Genomic DNA, 22,585 nt, shown 5'->3' on the forward strand with positions numbered 1-22,585 from the left:
GCTAGTAAATTATATTTGTTGTCTTGGATTTGGATACGAAGTATAATTCACTATAGTATTAAGATGACCGATGTGACGCGCACAATGAATAGAACATTTTTTTCCATTTTCTCGCGGGCACCTTGTATATACCTACGAGTTCAAATAGAATGCTCTGTTAATCTAAGTAAGTTGCAACTAGTACACGCTTGCCCAATTAAGGTAATATATTTTTTATTAATATTTATGAAATTTATAGCATTTAGCGCGAATTTACATTTAGAATGGGAAACCGCAACTATTAACAAAAACATTATTTATGCAGGTTCGGAAGGCTGTTCGTAAATAATACTACATTTTGATATTGAAGTGGTCAAGATATTCCATTTTAAGTGTAGAGTTTAGAGATCCAGTTGTCTAGGCCAGCGATCTTCTAGCTACCAATTTGGTCCGCGAGAAGTGTATGGAATGTACAATCTGGGGGCCTAATTCACAATACGTCGACAAATGCCAAACGAAAAAAAATGGATCGGGACAGATGCTACGAAAAGTCACATCACTATTTCCATACATTATTTAAGTTTCGACTGACGTTTTCTATCAACAATTGTCACTTGACTAGGCCCCCTGGCCAGCGAACGAAAAAAACATGGAAGACTAAAGTCAAACAAAATATCAGCGGAAAAGTGGTCCCACTATTAATTAAAACATAACGGACCATTGCAACTCGTCAAAGTTTATGTCTTGTTTCCATCGACGAAACTTCGTTTGACCATGATTAGTCAATTTAAATCACCCAAACTACGATTGGTGTATTATAAAATGAGGCGCTGTGATTGGCTGTAGCGTTGACATTAGAAAATACATGACATTGGAAACCAACTCCAAGTAGACGGTTTCATGCGATATAGAACGTTTTAAATGCAATATTTTTGTATGATAATTTATTATTTTATTTTAAAGAGTATTAATATACAGGCTTATTATTTGTTCGTTTATCGCACGTGTTTAAAGGCAATTAGGCCTCTGAACCAATTAATACATTGTGTCGTTCATCTTATAGGGCACGTGCGATGTTTAGTTGGGTGGCACAGAAATATGTCTAATAGAAATAATGGAGATTTTTCAAGATGTCGGGCACTTTTACCCAATCTGACCTCGGAATCATAATGTTGGCCTACTCGGATCCTCAGATATTGATTTTCATTATGATCAGAGAAAAAATGCAGAAATCCAAGATGGCGGGCGTTTTTTTTCATTTTTCGGTCCTCTAGGATCCTCAGATATCGATGTTCATCTTGATCAGAGCAAACATGCAAAAGTTGTATTGAACACGTCGTCGTAGGAACAGTATGTATGGGAAAATTCATTACTGTTTTTACTATTTTTCTCGCATTCTTTCCATATTTTTTCACCGTTCAAACCGTCCCTGGATCTAGAAATATTGTGAATAAACATACACATATATTATAAAATATATTCTAAAATTCCTAAATAATAGAAAATATAAAAAGAAAAAATAGAAAAAGTCAAGTTCCACCGAGATTTGAACTCGGATCGCTGGATTCAGAGTCCAGAGTGGTAACCATTACACCATGGAACCGGCTGAGCTAATCGACGAATTTACTCATCACAAACTCTTACTACTTTATGTTAGATTATAGAGTTAAACGTTTAACGCAACCTTGTTGGAAGTCGCATAAGAAGTTTCACTTCAAAAAGCGCCACCTATAACGATGATTCGTATTTACTATCACGAATTCAAACTATTAAAACAACAACCTGGACAAATTTAAAATAAAAGTTTCTTAATGTCAACGATTCTTTAAAACGCATAACATCATCCCCATATAAAACCTGTTTTGATCAAGATAAATCAAAATAATATGATTTTTTCTAGTGTTTGTTGGAACGTCTAGCACATCATTTATCCGCATAATAAGGCATATTTATTTTATTAAAGATATAATTTTAGTACTTCTTGCTACGCCTGTGACAACGGGCCGCCATTTGCGAACTAATTAGCTCCGCGGCACAAAGTTGACGCCCCGCCTGCTTCGGCACAATGTGTGTGGGCCTGTGGGGTCATTTTGCAGAGCTAGTTCGTCATCTATGTTTATTATCAATCGCTGCCCCTGGCCCGCAAAAAGTAAAGGCAGGCCTGGCTGCGAATAAAAGACACGGGATACGGTTAGGTGGTTCTCGTGAAATTAATCAATTTTACGTTAATTAAACAAATCTTTGTAAATAATCGCTACGTTGTAATTATAGTACGCTGGCGAAATAATAAAAGCCTCTAATTTAACTTTTACAATGGAAAATGGAGTTCGAATCAGTTCGATTCAAAACATTATTATTATAGTTGATGAAATACAATTTGCATCGATTCGGTGCACAAATTATTTTAGATATCGGTATAAATAATAGTACGTTGGCTATATTAAACATTATTTAATGAGAGCTGAAATGACACGGAAAGATACATGCTTGGAAAAATAAGTTATATTCCTGTGGTTTGTTGGGTTGCGGATAGTTTTACTTACTTACATTTATACAGAAGGATTATTAAAAACAATCCAACATCTGATAGGAACACTGAAGTTTCTTATGTTGCACCACCACATATCCCTTGCTTATCGTTAACCGAGTGCGGCATTCATCCGGAGTAGGTGCAGTGTGAATAAAACTGGCCTTACTGGCCCGGAACTTATTTACTACTATCAAGGAACCCTTAAATTCCCTACAGACCTAATAGGCAAATAATAGATAATCAGACCCCATCGAATTACTGGGCCCGGATATTTTGAATAAATTATGACTAATCAGAAGTGCCGGAAGCGCTTTGAATTAAATCTTTATAAGAAGTTTATAAGAACCTATATTCTTTTTTTATTATCCTTGTCCAAATACCTAATGCTTTCCTTTATAGTTACGTACCTAAAAATATCTTCTTCCAATCTAATTACTGTTGCCTTTTTGGACAAATAAGAAAGCTCAAATCCTTTAAAAGATAAGATAGGAGATGTGTAATAAAATGGACAAAATAAACTACTAGCTTGTTCGTAATTAAATTGAGCTTAGGAGAACGTGCCTCGACGCAGGTACGCAAGAAGCGGCAAATGATTAGCCCTGCGATCCATCATACGGCAGAGGGAGCCTCATATTGCCGCCCGGAGAAATATACTGAATATACTACTATATGCAAAACCAGTATGCAACACGTGCATAACACGTATTTCTTTGGATATCGGATTAACTGTCGCCGTTTTATTTTTTTCGCGTTAACCCATTTAGTTATACCTTGAAAACCAGTTATTTTTATGGGTTTAATATACCTGAACTACTTAAAATAACTTGATATACCCGTTCGCTAAGAACGATTATTGTATCTAAGTAACTTTCTGACCTACGTAGTATTTGCTTCGCTAACTTAAGCCTAGCCAAATCTTGGGTTGCTAATTAAAGGCAAACAAATTAGCGCGGTACAATGAATTTTTGCTCTGTTTGTGTGTATTGTCAAATATTTTTATAAACAAACCTGACAGCTGATGGTACCTATAAATAAACCTTTGACATACGACAAAAACGGTCTACTGCTGTGGCACCACGTGGATACAAGGAAAAATAATCTAACAATGCCCAATACACGCCTACACAAATTTTTAAAGAAATTACCAGTGTTATGAAATAGTAGCGATTATGTTTTAAATGTTCACGTGAAACGTACGAGGTCGCAAATATTTATTAAGATTACATTTACAGAACAAAACGAATCGTCGGAAATAAAGTTACACAAAATAAACGGCTGTTGTCCTGAATACCAAAAAAAAAAACGTAGCTTAATAAGTTTTAAGACTTTTAGGACACAATTTTATACAAATATTTTGTACAGCGTGTTGTATAACCAGCCAGCGATGTATCTTCTATTCTTCCGGTTTGAGACCATAAAACATTTATTTTATCGCCGGCCCGGCTATAACCACAGTAACAATATTTTACAATTCGAGGAAAACTATGACCATTCAATAAATATGTAAGGTCTCCTAGCGTGAAGGATTGGCATAGACAAGCCTGAAACTTTATTATTATCTCATGGCCGTAGTTTTTTTTTTATTTGTTCTGTGTGAAAAATGTTTTGTTGTGCCTTTCTTGAAATCTCTGTGCGAGTTATTTTCGGTGCGAAATTAAGATATCTTGCTTGGAATAACAAGAGCTCCTATAATGGGAAAATAAATTCCCTCAGGAGCAGGAAAACAATATAGGTATCCGAAGCCCTGTGTTATTTAAGTGTTTATTAAACGTTGCGATAACTAATGGTAATATTTAGGTTTAGGGGCTTCACGCTGTATTATGATGTCTAAGAAATTGAAAATTATAATCAGCTGCAAAAGTTATGATATTCAGGTGCTTTTACGAATGTATTTACATGTACATATAAGGTGGTAATTTAACTGTAATATCGATCGATGAACGATTTATCAGATGTCTAACATCTATCTACACTACATATAATAATAAATCTGCACGTTCATGTGCACATTGTCTAATTGCAGCCAGCTATAAGGTTTTAAGATTAGCTCGGTGAAAGTTTGCAATTTAGCTTTAAAAATGTTATTGTAGCGAAGATTTTCAGTGTGCTTTACAACGTTTTCCTAGGAGGATTAAATAAACCAACGAGCTAACTGAAACCCGGCTATGTTAGTTAGTTCCAAGCTGCGATGGTCTATGTTATTATTATTAAATACAAAGTGTATGAGGTAGGAAGTTATAAACCGTGAGAAGAGTGCTATTTTATCCTCCGCAAGATGCATTTGAACGAAAACGGATGTGATGTAAAATGTTCGATCATATAGAAGATGCATGCTCAGATACTCGTACTAACGTGACTAATTAATTATCATTTTTGAAATCTTATTTTGTTTAACAAGGTTAGTTAATGACAGATTAATCACTAAGATGTAGAAGGGAAGTTCTCTAAAGATTAAGAACTTACATACTTCTAAGTTATACCTTCAGCTGTATCACCAATTCACCAAGGCGAAAAACCGACAGGCCTAAGTAGTCATGGAAAGTGCAGAAGTGAACAGAAGATCGATAAGAATGAAAGTAAATGCATGTTTGCTAGAACACCGGCCTTGGCCGCGGGCGCGCTTCCGTTGCTCTTTGACTTGCGGCCAAACACAACAGTTGACAACCACACAAATATACAGTTACAACCATTCAAGCTATTTTAAAATGTTATGCAACGTTTATTTATAAATTAAATGAATGTGGTGATGGTCGTGGTTTATGACCTGGTTGACAGCCGACTCGACTCGTATGTTTTATGTGGTCCTTTCAGTGATGTTAAATGTTGTTAAACAAGGATCGTGTAGTATGTGATGAAGATGCATGTTGTTGGTACAAATTATAACTTATAGTTACTATTTACTCGTTACATTATTGTGGAATTTCAGTTTTGTGCCATGACCAGTGTAAACTTATTGTTGACAATTATTTATACATTTATTAAAGCAACTTGAAACTTAATTCTAAATTACTAAATAGCTATTCGTTGTAGCGTCCCAAGGGCTTCTCTTTAAAAGACAATTTCTCAAGGATCTTCCAAAGTTTCAAGAAGACTGTTTAAGTTAATTTTAGTTTGAGAGGTTCTAAAATGTAATATCTAAAAAGGTGAGGATTCAATGGAAAACAAAACAATAATATTGTTTTATTGAATGTTACGCTTATGACATTTTTTGAAAAGTCAGTGGGGCGACACTCCTCCCTCTCGGCTTTTCTCGGCTTCGCTCGGCTCAGCATTGCTCCGAGCAATAATTAGGGTTAGCACAACTTGACGTCCCTATACGTGCACAACCACAGATAAGATAATGACTTGAATTTTGACAACCCTAAATAGCCGAAAGGGATAGTGCTATACATTAGAAAGGGACAGCATAATTCGACCCTGAATCGCTGTCAAACTTCGGTTTAGTAGGAAATGTCAATTCTGTACGGTAGCTATTATAATTTATTCCGTGGAAAAATTTAAAGATACTTGCTAAAGAACCTCAAAGGTTTTCAGGATGATATTCTTTATTCTTTTAGTAAGAAGTACACGTGCCGTGTACGCATAAGAATGAAGTGATATACAGATCTTTATAACACAGGTGTTGATAAACAAGATCAACTGTTTATTTTGATCTGTAACGTCATGTAGATCGACAGAATTGTTAACATTGTTTTCCCCACCAGCGTACCAACTACCAATAGCAATGTGGCTTGTGTGTATTACAGGTTAGTTGTATTTAAATAGAATCACGAGGTGGTCTATTTCGGCGCGTGGAGAGGTGTGTTGGACTTTCTAAGTTGTTAACGCCTCTGAAGTGTTCTGGCGCTCATGTCTCGAGGGCAGAAAACAGGCGTAGCTTTTGTTTTTTTTTTTTAAGTTCTTCGCCTTTGAGCACCTAAGCTTTTGTGTTTTTTTTGAATGCCATTTTGTTTATAAAATAACTCTTTTTTGAATATTAGTAGTAGATAATTCTTTTTACTTGATTAACTGGTACCAAAATTGTGATACGCTTGTCTTTACAAATACGCATGTGTCAGATATTTTGCGGCCTTCGTTGTATAACATATTATTGCAGGAGACTGTACTGCAGTGATTCCTTCACAGCTATACTACAATGTGTTGCTTACCCTCAGCGCGTGACGATAATGAAGACTGCCTATTTAATGGAAAGTCACGTCATTAGTGCGTCACTCTTGTCGGCGTCGTTTATTTGATGGGTCGTCTAACCGAAATCAACTGCTTGCATGGCAGAATACGAATACGAGTATGTGGCGAGATCGTAATGCTGGCCATCACATCTAACGACTTTAAACTTTTTATTCCTTCCGGTATTGCCCTTGCTGAACAAGCGTTCGGTTGAGGCGAACCAGACAGTGTCCGCATAGTAGTTATGGATCTCGAAGTCACAGTTACCCTAGTCGTCTGGCACTACTCGGACCTGTAGCGGCATTCGGACGTTTTATTTTCACCTTAATTGACCTTTTTCTCAGTGCATCAAGTTCCGATACAATAGGTTCGAGTGAAACGCAACGAAACTAATATTAAATAAGATCAGATTTTCAAAGTTCAAATACTGACCTCGATAACCATTGAAAACTAAGTATGAAAAGACACGGCCGTCTAGCACCGTCTGAGAGTGTTTTTCAGCTCGGCTCGCTCATTTGCGGGACGTAACCTCGCGGTTGTTACATATATGGCATTTTTGAGGCTCACACCTGTCTATGTTATAGGACCACCATGAGTTAATATTAATAAAAACGAGTCTTGTAGATTAAAACATTTTGTGCTTGCTTTATTTCACATTAGATTTAGGTTTAAGTAAATGTAGAAAAGTACTGAAAACAAAAAAAAAACGAATTTTTTATGTTCAAAATGATGTGGCGTTGGTAACATTTATTCAAAATGTGTAATGGAAAAAACAAAGTCAACTGGTATTTAATAACATACCCGTACCTAATATAAAACTCATTGAAATGCAAAATTACATACAGATCTGCAATCTGCATTTCATGATGATCATACAATTTATAACCAGATTGGCGCTTGGCGGCTGAAATAAAGTTATATAATTGTCTGTACCTTAATTTACTGATGCGAGAAAACGCATTGCACGTAATGTGCTTAAGCCGATATAAACATAAGAATGTAAAGCGAGTTTAATGTCCCTAACAACCCGGGAATCTATTTCTCAGCTTGAATACTTGTCCTGGAGGTTTTATGTAGGTCATATTAAGTATGTAATATTTACGGCGAAGCGGCCTAGTGAAGGACTATTCCAACATTTCACGTATAATGTTCATTTAAAAATCTGTTATAAAGATAAATTTCGAACTATATGTATGTAGAGTATCGGCCACATTTGTTTTTTATTATATAATTTTACTTTTTATTAAACATGATATTATTGATGATCGTTCGTTTCGGGCCACTATACTAGTTTCACAAAATACATTTAGAGCATTCAGATCGAACAAATCAACTTTGGTTACTACCTTTAATTCCGGAATGCTGTCTTTAGGGTTCCGTACATCGAAAAGAAAAAAACGGTACCCTTATGGGATCACTTTGTTGTCCATCCATCCGTCTGTCTGTCTGTCAAGACCCTTTTTCTCAGGAACGCGTGGAGGTATCAAGTTGGAATTTATATCAAATACTCAGGTCTACTGTCCCTTGGAGCTGTGAAAAAATCAAACATTTAAGCCAACGCAATCAAAAGATACAGCCGTTTATGCCGCAAATTTTCGACAGTCGCAAGGGAATCAAAACCTACAGGGTACTTCCCGTGAACTCAGAATCTTGAAATTCGGTACGAAGTAGCTTCTTATAGCACAGGTAAAGGAAAAATTGCGAAATACCGTAAATTTTTAGTTACATCATATAATAATATTATATACCTACAGGTTTGTACGGAACCCTCAGTGCGCAAGTCCGACTTGCACTGGCCAGTTTTTTTCTCCTTGTTAAAGTATGTAAATCTCTGCTAGTGTTTCATGGGCAAGAGTTCCAAAACCGGTGAAAAGAGAAATCAAACAAAGACGGAGAGTTATAGTCCAGATAATATAAAATCAGTTTTTAAGGTAAAATGCGGAAAAGGATGACCGTTTTCTAATAAATAAAATCAGGCGGAGCAGGAAGAAATGCCAACGTCCGCTTGATCCAATTATACTATTACTTACACCGAGTGATATGACAGTGATTACAGCATAGCAAACATTTTTTATCGGCGATCACTTGTCGCACAACGCGCTCATTACGCCTGGCACGTCCATTATTGTGTGCTATTGTGCCACTAATGCGATAACCATACCGATTAGCCGGACAGCGCGCTGCTGAGCTACTTGCTCGAAATATTTAATGGCACCTATTTACGTATATGACTTTGCCCTAGTGTTTGACTGCCTAATTCCAATAGTTGATTAGCCCGTTTGACAACTTTATTGGTTAGAATTAAGATTGAAGATGGAAGTGCTACATGTAGCTAAAAAATCTCCATAGGTCCTACGACTCCTGTACGATATATCAGAAGGCCAATTCAAGTGACAAATATATCAAAAACAAAAAAAAACCTTTTCGCCTTCTCCTCTCATCTGAATCAGATACTCAAGTTCAAGACCAAATGACCGGTCATTTATAAAAAAATACGGTCACTTATTGAAAGTGACGGACGCTTTGCAACTCTATACTCAAGGGTTACTCGTAACTGGTAAAGATCCCTCAAAGGGATAATTTCGCCTTTGTACTTAGCTTTTCCTAATTGTAAGTTAAAGTACAATAAAAAGCTTACTACTACTACTACTACTAAACCGTTAGGTAGATACTTATACATGTCCAAAATATTTAAAAAGACATTACACAATGTCATTTTTAAAGATTATTTATCGTTTTATGATTAGTATAGGTAGGTTACTCGTATTATCACCATTCTTTGGCAAAGCTTTAATACAAGCTGTCATACAAGTATTTATTAAAAAAGTGAGTTTACCTTTAGATTTTAAATTGAAATTTAATTCCACGCCTAACTAACATTTACTGGTTGCGATCAACCGGGTAACGGCAGGTTGGCAGTTATTAATATACTATTAACTTATTACTTACCCATTGTTCGTTGAAAATTGAATTCCTTGTACGGGAGGAACGTCAGGAATTTCAAAGTTTACAAAACATAATACACACAATACTCATACGCCATTTTCTAAGTAGACATGGTTCTTACTTGTACAAATCAAATCAAACTTAGTTTTGAATCTTGATTTACTTACAAACTTCATACAAACTGGCCCCTTTTCATTGCTCTTCAATGTACCTAGTGTAGATTGATAAAACTGCAATTGCATGAAACATGCGGTGCGGGTGTTTTATTTACTTATTGTCAAAGTAAATACCTGTATTTACATATTTTTGTGGGAAAAAAATATTATATAGATTTTAATAATTGTGGTTAAATAAAACAAATAGGAGTACCGATATTTACTTACCAAAGTATATCACGTTAGTAATAACAAATTGCAAGCAAATCTGCTGATATAATAAACATCTGCATAGAAACATAGAGAAATATACTAGTAAGCTTAGAGTATTTTCCCCATTCCATACATATAGTAAATTAAACCCCATTTATAATGAGTTTTATGCGAAAACTTATCTATATTAAGATTTAATCCTAATAAATATTAAGTTTAAGCACGTTAAAACCTTCTAAGTCACAAGTTTTACCATACCTCCCATACAAATTATTATTATTAAGTAGGGATAGCCATGCGTGGAGTGCTAAGCTTTCTTATTTCTTTATGATAGAATATCATTATGTTATGAACTATTCCAACCGAAATTCATTTGTGATTTTCTACACATGTATTATCTTACCTTACCTTATCTCTTTACTTCCTAATCCTATATATACAAATAGTTACCACCAGTAACAAAAAATAGTTTCCACATTACGTAATCGTAGGATACTTTACCACGGCGGGTAGATATGAATCGTTTTTGCAATCACAATGGCTAGCCTTTGACAGTGGTGGCTACGGAGCAATTTCAACTTGGCCCGTTATCCCGTGTGATTCGGAACTCGAAATCGCAATAATGCCGTGTTTGTCTGCAGTTTGCCTTCCATTCAGTAAAATTCATAGGAAGAGGGAGATGTCAACATCTCGTCGCGAGCGTGGGACTCAGGTGGACCAGTATAATAGGGTTGATTATGCCGTATAACAGTGATATATATAAAAAAATATATGTGTACACTCTAGTTACACATTACTGTGTGGAATAAAAACTGACGCTATTAATGCTACAACTTCTTATGATACTAATACCCGTATGCATGTTAACTCGGTTGCTTATAGGTATAGGTAGCTTGAAAAACTTCATATGCGATGTGTGCTTTTTAGCGCCATTTACCTACCTTGAAATTGGGTAACTTTCTTGGTTGCTGCAACAATACCTATGCAATGTAGACTCTAGACTGCGGAAAAGGACTTATGACCATTAATATCTTTTATATTTTTACCTGTGGTCTGACAATAAATATTTTTTTTTATTTCTATTCTAAAAAAAATGCTCTACGCTTACTTAGTAGTTACACAGAAGATATAAAAGAAAACACACATTTTTTCAACCTATTACTTATAATGGATCTTGAGATGGAGCCCGCTGACAGACAGGTGAAAAAACGTACGGATGGAAGTTTAAAGTTCCGATTTTTGTGTTCGGGTACCCTAAAAAAGAAAAATAATAAACTAAATAATTTGCATTGCCTCTTTTAAGAGCCTTCGTTTATTTTTTCAGACATTAATTCATTTGTGATCGTTTTGTATAAAGGTTATTGTATATGATGTTTTTGGGAGCATCTGACTTTTGCTTTGAAGCAGTAAGCAGTAGGTCCCAGTTACACTCATAAAAAACAAAATCGATTGACCCCATGAAAAAAAATTAATAAGCCTATCGCGTTCCCTGGTTATAGGTATAAAGATAAAGGCATTGCGGTTTTTCAGCTCATGCTTATACAATTATTATTTTTAATTGAAAAATAGGTAGGGAGCCCTATAATGGTTTGTTCGAGGCGTAGGTACATGAATGTGATGGTCACAACAGCAGGCCGCGCCGCGACGCTTGCCGCGGTCGCGTCTGCTGTGCTGGGGTCATTCACCCGCCGACCGTGACCCCCCTCCCCCGACAATTTCGCAAATCATCCAACCGACGAGAACTCATTTATTTGTCTACTTAGTCTTTTTCTTCTTTTTGGGTATCCGTGCCCCATGTTGATGGCAATCCGATTAACCTCTCAATCAATTCCAGATCTGGGCGGATGCCGAATATTGTATCTTAATAATATGGAGTTTCATTTGTTCTCTAACTCTAACAACGTTGTATCTGTCAGGCATGAGTAATTACTGAGACGTGCTAAGTTTGAATCGGGGTTTAGACACAGATTAGGACAGAACGAGGTTTAATTGTTCTGTTTAATTAGCATTATAGATCTGTTTCACTGGTTTCTGCTGAGCGAAATAAGTAATGTAACTGGGCCACCTGCAGGCAAAATACCTATTACCTATATTTCGTTAATTTTAACAAATGCTTATGTTTATGAGAGTAAATAGCTCAGTAGCGGATATTTTACAACTTCAATTGTGTTTATGTATGGCCGATGCCTTACGGCTTACTAGTAGGAATTTAATTAAGAACCCGTTCCGTGGAAATCCTTTAGGTTCAGATAGCAGTTGTAATCAAATTACTGTACACGGGTGAAGTCACTGGCAGTTTGCTAGTATTATAGGTATGTCGTATTTATTTTGGCCTAAATATATTGCTATGATAAACAATTTTAAACTACAAAGCGTGCGGTTTTTATATCGGCTTTCAACCTTACGCAACAGAAAGTAATGTAACTGTCCTCACCCAACACATGCACAATATATACACAATGTAAGTTCACGTGTAATTTAATACCTAACTACTATTAGTTAAAAAAAAAAAATGAGGTAAAATGGAAACAATGACGTCACGTACGTTATTACTGCTATGTAATAACGTACGTGACGTCATTGTTTCCATTTTTGACGGCATTCTGCTGTTACACAAATATTTGGCGTTTATATACTAAGATTAGTAAGAGGATTCAACGAGGAAATGCCGCGAGCATCCTTGGTACAATGCCTCAAGGGCCTATTTTAGATATAAGCTAGTTATAGTAATCATCTGTATATATCCATTATGTATATTGTTATTGTCAATAAATAAAGTTTCTCCCAGATTAGTAAGCAATAACGCGAAATTATACCAAAATAATATTGACTGTTTCAGGTCATTTACGCTCTATATATTTGCTCTGATTTCAATACCTATTTATTATTTTACTATTTCCGAGATATAGATGGAACTTTAAACGATAATCGCCTCTCTGAGGATATCCTTCCTTATTTCCCGGATTTCCAGATTTTAATTCCCTGAAATTAACCTAATTTCATGTAACCAATTAAAAGAAAATTAGATTAAAGAAACTAAATAGTCTCCAGAACAAAAATATTTATCTGAAATATACGAATATCGGCCATGAAATAAAACTATTTAAATGGATTATATCGGATTATTATTAACTGGAAAAGAAACCAAAACAATTAACTTTAATTCAATTTTAACGATCAAAAGCCTGCCGTTCTACTCAAACAAAAAGTTTACGATTCTTTCGTCTTTAACAGTAATTAATGCTATAGAGACCTGGATCATTCCATTTGCTTACCGACATAGCGACCACGGGCGAGTTGAAAACTGAGGTAATCGCGTATAGAAAACTCTCTGATTACGCATAGTTGAGATCACGTTACACTGGTCCTCCCGCTGATTAGACATCTAATGAGAACGCCATCGCGAAGTGAGCATTTGAGTGTAATCGAGCTGAGAACACTACCAGAGGTTTATTACAAAAGCACTTTACCGTTTACGGTACCGCCTATTAGCCGTCTTCGGATAAAAGGGCAGAAAAAACAAAATACCTAGTATAGTAGTACTTACTCGCCTTTAATATTTAAAAGTGAACGAAAAAAATAATGAAGTAATATCACAGTGAGTACAACTTGGATGAGTCATGCTGTGCTGAGTACGTATTAAGGTAACGCGGTAACGAACGGTTTCATGACGGTGATGCCCGATTGTTTGATTCATGTTACATGATACAAAACTATATAGAAGAAAATAAATCTCAAGGGAAACGCTGAAAAATCGTATAAACGAGTTTTTTGTTCAGTGTAGGGTATCAGCGGAAGGTCTTTTTGGTTCATGTTTGGATTGTTTGACTTAAAGAGGTTACATTACTTACATTATATAAAACAAACTTATTATACAATACTTACATCAAATCATAACTAAGCATAAATATGATTTATCATGTATGTGACTAATTTGCACACTGATGAATCTTTTATCAAGATACATTTTATGGTTACATATATAAGCTTCCAAAATTAACAATCATAACGGGTTGTACATGTATCAGCCAAAATAATCCTCGCTGGACTCACTTTATCGTACCAATATCGTATCGTATCGTGCCAAAATATTTGGCACATTTTCCATGCTTAACATGTTTGCTCTGTCATTCTCTATCTTTTTTTGTCTTCCGTGATAATATATTCCGTGTCATTCTACAAATAATATCAAATATAATCGAGTAAAAACTCGCTAGAAAATAATTTCACACCACAGGTAATTTAACTGACAGCTTATTTCACATTTAGGTATTTTTGCCAGTCAATTGACGACGTATTTATGTGCATTATGTAAGTAACACTGTGTAGATGAAAGTATTTTCGCATAATCTTAGATTGCTGTAATATGATGCGAGTTTTTACGGCATAGATTGATCTTGTTTTTTCGTATAAAATGGCTTATTCAATATTATACTAAATTGAGTTGTGCAACTTTGGCAGGACTCAGTAAAAGTTGGTGGATAATTTGTAAAGCTCCGAGTTAGTTGAAAATATCGGTGCAACCAACCTACCTTATCAGTGGTTTAAATAGAGAGAAATACGGGAATTTTGCAAATGCACCGAAAGCTCGTGAGTAGTCGGCAAACCGCTGAAGTGGCGCTGTTCTATATTTCAATATTGCTAGCTCTCTCTGCGCTTACTTATCTAAATTGTTCAAATATTTCGTTGTTGGTCCATCAGAGTGAAATCGATGATGTAGATTACTACCTTAAGTAGGTAACAGCTGATTTAGAAAGCAAACTTCACATTAAATACTGCGTATACAGTATCCCCCTTATTTATAAACGTGTACTAAACTTACGATGCCGCTAATAATCGTTTGTCCCTTTCCATCATACCAATACGTCGGAAAGGGACAAATGATTATTAGCGGCTTGTCAACTTTAGTAGACGTTTATGAATAAGGGTGTATATCTATAAGTAAGACGAATATCTCGTTTAGGTGTTGATGATGTAATTATTATTTGAGTGACCCAGTTTTAGGGCGAAATATTATCATTTATCATACATGGGAGGAAAACGTATTGAAGTAGGTATATTACGTATTGAACTTGTGTGTGTGCAGTATCTATATACTGTTTTGCAAATAAACTAAAAAGTATTTCATCAGGTTTTCAGGCTATACCTAGGTACATATTAGTTAGGTATAAAAGCTATTTGTGAATTTTGTGATATTACCTTGGCTTTTGTAATTTTATTTATTAGATATTGTTATTCGGTAGAACAGTAAGCTGCTTACTGACGAGATTCATAAGAAGATTTGTGGTTGTCTTTTGTTGTTTATGTCTATTTGTGAAGCCCTGAAAAGTTACTAGGTATTTAGTACTAAGGTAGAATAATAATGAGGTCCAAACTGCGTAGCCTTTTGCCGTTTTAAATATTATTATTCAGAGAGATAAGTTATGCTTATATATTTGAAAACAATCCCCTTTTTGTTTGTAAATTACTGTCATACTTAAATATAAGATTTATTTTCTCTCCGTAATACTAAATATAATACTTTCCATCGTGTCATCAGTCTGTAGTATTCTTGACTAAATCGCCCGTTCCTGGTGGGTAATACATTACACTTAGTTCTGTTCCAGTCCTTAACGAATGCTAACCCAACTACGTGTTTTTAGTTTTTACCCGATTGCCATTTGAGTATGAGGGTTATGTTAATGCAGTGAAGGTTTTGTTAGCTTATGTTAAAAGTAGTTATTTTTTACAGATGAAGCGACGCGGGGTATTAGTGGTGGCGAGGTGAGGCGGCAGCGTGGCTAGCATGGACCACGCGGTGAAAGCGATGTCGGCGCGTGGGCCGCTGGCGCGGCTGGTGGCACGCCGGCGCTTCGAGTCCGCCGAGCTGGAGGAGCTGTACGCGCGCTACGCGTGCAAGCTGCAGCGCGGCTCGGTTGGCTCGGCGCTGGCGCTGTGGGCGGCGCTCGCAGCCGCGCTCGCCGCCGTCGACGCCACGCGCGGCTGGCGCCGAGCGCCGCAGGTAACGCCATAGTTTGTATACTAACCTAACCGTTGCTGCGAGTCCACCGAGCCGGAGGAGCTGAGAACATAGAAGGAGGAGGTTCTGTATTCGGTTGTGGCAATTTTTTTAAAATATTTTGTTTGAAAGGAGTTACTTCCAAGTTGGTCCCATTTTAATTTGGTTTTGATCTGATGATGGGATCCATGAGGAATTGAGCGAACTATTTTCTTAAGCAAAACGAGCATTTCCTCTCAAAAACCATCAATTTGATGAAATGGATCTGATGATGATGATTTTTTTTATGACAATGATGAAGATTTTTTTGTACGTACGTTCACCGATTCCGACACTCGTGATCCGATTTGATAATTCTTTTTTTGTTTGAAGTGAGTTACCTTCAAGGTGGTCCCATAATATTTTTGGTTCTGATCTGATGATGGAATCCATGAGGAATAGAGGGAACTCCTAAATTTTTAAAGGCACAGGTATGGTGATTCGACTGTATTCTTAAGTAACTCGAGCATTTCCTCTCGAATACTACCAATTTGATGTAGTGCAACTGTAGCCTTACCACGAATTTGACTCTACATATTAGCTGACGTGTTCGTAACTTACTTTCCGATACATCTCGCTCGCACTAATAGGATGCCAGAATGATCGAGATGCATAGAAAGTAAGATACACTAGCGAATATGTCAGTTTCAAACTCGTGGTAAGACTAATTACAGATTATGAAGACCACGGGCGATATGTGGAACTTCCCTCTTATAATTGGGTAGGTATATTATGATTTCTGACGTAGGTAGTGTTGGAAATAAGATGTGAAGGGGAGATGTGAGAGGTTTGTGAGGTAGACGAGGGTCTGAGGTTGGGGGTTGTGGGGTTGGGGCTTGAGTCAGGGTTTAAGAGGTTAGGGGGTTGAGGGGGCGGTGAGTTGAGGGGTCGGGGGTTGGAAGTTGAGGAATTGGGGGTTAGGATTAGGAGTTAAATGGTCAGGGGCTGAGGGGTCGGGGAATGGTGGTTGAATGTTCGGTGGTTCAGGGTCAGTGATCAGTGGCGGACGATCGATTTAGAGTAGTAGCAGGAATGAATTCCCGAGGAAAATCCTGATTATTTATGAAAGTTAACGAATTAAGTGTAAAACATGATTGTGATTTTCACTCATGCGTCAAGCGTCACTCATAACGTAAAATAAAAACTTTTTACAAAAAAAAGTAAACCGACTTTAAAAAGTATAAAATAAAATATTATCCTTTTTAAGTATATGCGTTACCAACTGATATGTTTGAAGTCGGTTCCACTCCAAATAGTAAAAATATCGGTCAAAAATAATCAGCTTTATGTCATCATCCCGTCCTAGCCGGTTTCGGCCTCGGCGACTGATTTTGTACTGGCTAGTGACAAATCACATTACAACTGTCGTAATTGGAAATTGGAAACTGGAATTAATTATGTCTGTCTCTTTGTTACCTTTTCACGGCTAAACATCTGAATCGATCTAGGTAAAATTTAGTATGAAGGTAAAAAGTTTAGGCCCCGAAGACGGCCCTTAAATTGTTTTATATTTTGAAACGAAGTTCTCTGGATAAGGGACTGATAATAACTCAGTCTCAATTCCACACTTGCGTGCTATGGTCAGTTAGAAAATGAGTAAAAAAAGCTGTTTAAAAATTACGGCGGCAAATAAAAGCTATGGCTTTATACTAATATACCGACAGACATGGTACGAACTGCGCTAAGAAGGTTCGACCGTGTGTTCTTAGGGTCCTACCTACAGAAATTATGTTCATTGCGGTGCTGTCGTGTAAGGCAAAAGGCAAAGGCTAACGTATTGTACATACTTATATAGCCGCATCCTTATTGAATCGCACAAAAATCATGGTATGATCCACAACACAATTTGGCGTGGCACCGACTTCAAACATATCAGTTGGTAACGCATATACTTTAAAAGGATAATATTTTATTTTATACATTTTGAAGTCGGTTTACTTTTTTTGTAAAAAGTTTTTATTATATCATGTTGTCATAAGGTAATAAATACCTATAACTGGCGTCACTCCAAGTTTTCCGAGTTGAAAGAGCTACTCGTGACGAGCTACAAATGTGGCACCTTCGGCTTTATTTTTCTTGTGACATTAAGGGTCGGTGGCACCAAATGGTCTATCAGTATCACCATTCACTAAATTATATTGTATGGGAAATTTCATAGTTTTTATATTATTGACTGATAACCGTAGTTTGTCGAATGCGGTTGGTGCAACTGGCCCTTAATTTTAGTTCGTGAAATTTCTAATAGATACTGCGCTTAATTATTAAGCTTGTAATGTTAATGCCTGTAGGTTATAGTCAAATGTGCTATTAAGTGGAAACTTTACGAGCTTCCAGGGTATCGTATTACCCCTTTGAGAATGCCACTGCGATACGACATACGACCGCATTGTTACATACTATCCAGTCCTGTATGGCAGTTTGTAACTATCTAGGTTCGTTAGTATGCCTCTGCTAACTGGCGATTTCATACTAGAGGAATTTACAAGTCACAAAGGCAAAGTGCAGTACAAAAGGGTATTAGCTGTGGACTTAGTTACTGCTTTTGTATGTCGTCAGGGTGGAATTGCTCTTAGCCAGATATTGTCACTTTGAACTTAGACTTACTACTTAAGAAAATGTGTTCACTTAGTGCTAATGCTACATTATCACTAAAAGAGAACACAATTTCCTGCCGAAACGTATTTAAGTACTTAGCAGTTTATGCTGATCGATCATACGTAAGATAAGTTGAACGAATTCCCATGTAGAATTTTTGGCTAGTAATTAAGGTAAGCCGCGAGCGCGTTTGGACGTATTTCAAGTATTGTAATTGCAGGTGGGCGTGCTAAGCGCGCACGCGATGCTCTGCGGCGGGCTGGCGTGGTGGTGCGGGCGCGCGGGCGGGACCGCGCCGGAGCGCCGGCTGCCCCGCGCCTGCTGGCTGGCCCTGGCCGGCGGCGGCGCGGCGCTGGCAGCCACGCTGCCCGCCTGGAGCCCCGGCGCCGCCGCCGAGGGTGCCGCGCACGTCGTCTGGGCAGTCTTCGCCGCCTACGCCCTGCTGCCCGTCGGCGCCCCTGTGGCCGCCGCGTTTGGCATCCTCCTGCCGACGGTCCATACCGTCGCAGCCGCGCTTGTAGCTCACCGCTTCCCCTACCATATCTGGCAACAGGTAAATATTGTACATTAATTTGTGTTAGGTAAAGTTGTGGTTTTAATGTGTAAACATGGGTAGGTGCTACATGAAATCCTTTACGTTTACGTGACAGTATTGTGTATAAATGAGGTGTAATACAAACAAAAAATATTACACATTAATTACGCTTCTTTGGTCCCTGGTACTCTGTTTAATTTGACTGATTTGTTTAAGTAATTTTTATTGTTATCATCTAGAGCTCTGCTTGGTTTCGGAATTTTTGCTAATGAATAATTTACGAAAGGTTTTTGATATTCCCACAGCCCTTTCTTTTATATACCCATAATCTAAAACGAAACAATTAGCTCTAGAAATACATGTCTGTAGTGATACCATTATGGATGAGAAATAAAAGGAGTAGAAACCTATTCTGATTAATTATTGAAATACGTTTACAATAATATCTACGCACGTGTGAGTCGAACGCATAATGTTTTCATTATAGCGCATAGCTTCTTCAGTAAAACTCGTAGACAATATATTTAGCTACAAACGTTACAGCTGAAGTAGTACAAATAATCCTATAAAATCGGCAGTACGAAATTTGGGCCGTAAGTGTTCTTTTGATTATGTCGAGTACGACCTCCGCGGGGGCCACAGCCTTGCCCTTGGCTTGAGTTGGCGCCCAACCTGGGCCTTGCAAGCGGGGGCTACGTTCATGGCACCCGCTCGCGTGATATCGTTACGTCATCAACTGCCACTCGACAAAAAACGCCCTTCAATTTTGGCCATTAAAGAGCTTCTTAATGAGTCGTTCTGATAAAATTGCTTGTTTATGTTTGATGTTGTTTACGTTTTTATGTTAATCAGGATATTGGCACGATTTGTATTTACTCTTTAATTTAGTTTTATACTTACTAGTACAGTCAGCATCAATAGTAGCGGATGAAACAACGTGCCAAAAGTATCTGATATTCAGGATAACTTTTCCAAATATAGATAAATATCTAAAATTCACGTTCAAAAGTATATCTTTTACAGTCTTAATTGTTCTATATATAGAATCATCACTTTTTGTTAAGCTGTTACAGAATGGTAGATACTTTTGACACCTTGTTTGATCCGCTACTTTTGATGCTGACTGTACAGTACAAATAGACAGAAAGAAAAATGTAGGTCACGTAATGCTCAAAAAGGCCTGTTTTAATTGCTATTGTCGCTGAAACTGTGCCGAATAAATAAACACGCTAGCAAAAACATAAGCTGAAGCGCAGTGTTGGGCGTAATCAATTACTTGTGTAATTTTAACAATAAATTAGTTTACATGTAGTTGAATTATTTGTAGTTGATTACAAGTAGTTACAACTACTTGTAATTAAGATTACTTTGTAATCGAAATTACATTAATTTATAATCAAAATTACTCAATTACTTATTGATAGGCAAAGATGAGCAAATTTAGTACTCTCTCAGTACACAAAGGTAATAATATTTTTTTCTATATTTCTTTTCATTTATTTACTTAACCTCATGCCATACAAATGCTATATAAATATATAAAAAAATAATCTCGGGTACCGCTTCATGGAACTGACCACCGGACAAAAACTCGTTTTTGCCCAAAAATGTTCATATTTTTTAATAAGTCCCTTTGTACAAAATGTTGTAAAACTAACAATCCTTTTTGTAAATGAAATGTCAATCTTGGTATGTTAAGATCAACTTAAAATTCGTTAATTTTTAACCTGATTTGGGATACAAAGATGATTGTAAACGTTTTTTTGAGTAAAAGTCGAAAACATTTTTTTGAGTAATCGAAAACATTTTTTGAGTAAAAGTAATTTATAATCGCATAAAGTAATTTATTAATCATTACTAATCAGCAGTAATTGAGCATTAATCAAATGCTCAATTACTTTGTCCTAGTAATTGTAATTTGTAGTTAAAACTACATTTTGTAATCATAATCGTTAATCTGTAATCCAACTACTTTTTGCCCCACACTGCTAAAGAGCCGGTTTATAAATAAGGAATATTTAGAAATGCCGTCACCCCATCGTCTCAGTCACATCACATTACCGTTTTATGACTAATCAATAGTGCTCGTGAATATGTTTATTACTTGATAAAATCCTGTACGAAGCATGCTTCTATTTGTGTTGATTTAATGTATTAATATTGTCCACAGTTATATTAGTAAAAAAAAAAAACATTGTAAGATTGCCTTTTATTTCCACGACGACCATTAAAAATTGACCTCGCGACTGGTTTCCAATAGTAGATACATGTATTACACGTAGATATGTGTGCCCAGACGGTCTAGGTCTTCTGATGTCTTATTGCTCTTTTTGCGATGCATTTACGTAACCGGGACGTTTTGTTCTGCCCGGTCTCTTTATATTCCACTTATCGCCGGATGGCAGTGAGGTCTCATTTTCGATAGAGAAGAAAAATGTTCGTATTGTCATGCAATATACCAGACAGTTCAAGTCGTTTACAGTTCTGTTTATTCACATTTAAACTTACATTAATTCGTTTGTAGATGAAGTAAGAGTTATGTATATTATCCACGATCAATCTCGATTTATATTGGCCATATTATGCAGCATTAATCAAAGTAACATCTGGTTAGCATAAACTGTTCGGGCATTACTTTGATTGCAGCAGCAGATACATATATACACATACACGCGCGTGGTCGAAGGAAAATTTATTCCCCGCCAGGAATGGGCGGTAACTTTTAACAACTTCCTTTGAGGAGTGAAGCCGGAAGAATTTCTCTGTTGAATGATCGATTTCAGCTGCTTGGGTTATTCCTGTAACATTCCTAAAGGAGAGGTCATGGACTTGAATAGTTTTAATTCTTCAATTGGAAGGTATGTAGATTCTGGGCATTTTGACGCAGAGGTCTACTTTAGTGTTTCTAAAGATTTTCAAAACATAACTTTATAAAATAGGTATTTGCTTATTATAAAATCAAGTGTACCTACTAGTCCATCTTTTTCCTAGATCTGACAGTCAGTAATTTTTTTGTTAAGGTATATAGTTTGATTTTTTTAGCATTAGAAAGAAGGTATGCGATCTTAACGGATCTTTTTATTTAAAACACTTTTGAAAAATAAGTCCCAGCAAATATGTAACCATTATAAATCATATCAGATTATTTACATTCTTTTGCTTTCATAAGTAATATAAATTAATTTTTAAAAAGCGTTTTACAAAAAATTTCAATAGAAAGACACGTCAAGATTGTTTACATTTTTTTAATGCTAAAAAACAAAGTAGGTATATATTATTTCTTCGGTTATCGAAAGTTAATGAGGAGTATAATGGCGCCTAATTTCTGTTTGTGCCTGCCTGACTGCCTGACGTAGTTTTGGGCTGTACCACGACTATCACGAGCGTGAATATTTGTTTCACCAATGTTCTTAATTTGTGGATACATA

General features: G+C 36.5%; 1 protein-coding gene across 6 annotated transcripts in view; it reads left to right on the forward strand.

Moving 5' to 3' along the window:
- The window catches only part of LOC133520924 (Ca(2+)/calmodulin-responsive adenylate cyclase-like), a 133,392-nt gene that overhangs the window by 24,586 nt on the left and 86,221 nt on the right, over positions 1 to 22,585 (forward strand). For all 6 annotated transcript variants that reach the window (XM_061855613.1, XM_061855617.1, XM_061855611.1 and 3 more), the window contains exons 2-3: positions 15,722 to 15,991; positions 18,843 to 19,175. In XM_061855613.1, the coding sequence (XP_061711597.1) occupies positions 15,776 to 15,991; positions 18,843 to 19,175 (549 nt within the window). In that variant the 5' untranslated portion in view covers positions 15,722 to 15,775. The remainder of the gene's footprint in view (positions 1 to 15,721; positions 15,992 to 18,842; positions 19,176 to 22,585) is intronic.

The sequence above is a fragment of the Cydia pomonella genome, chromosome 9 (genome assembly GCF_033807575.1).
Source record: "Cydia pomonella isolate Wapato2018A chromosome 9, ilCydPomo1, whole genome shotgun sequence".
Taxonomy (NCBI): domain Eukaryota; kingdom Metazoa; phylum Arthropoda; class Insecta; order Lepidoptera; family Tortricidae; genus Cydia; species Cydia pomonella.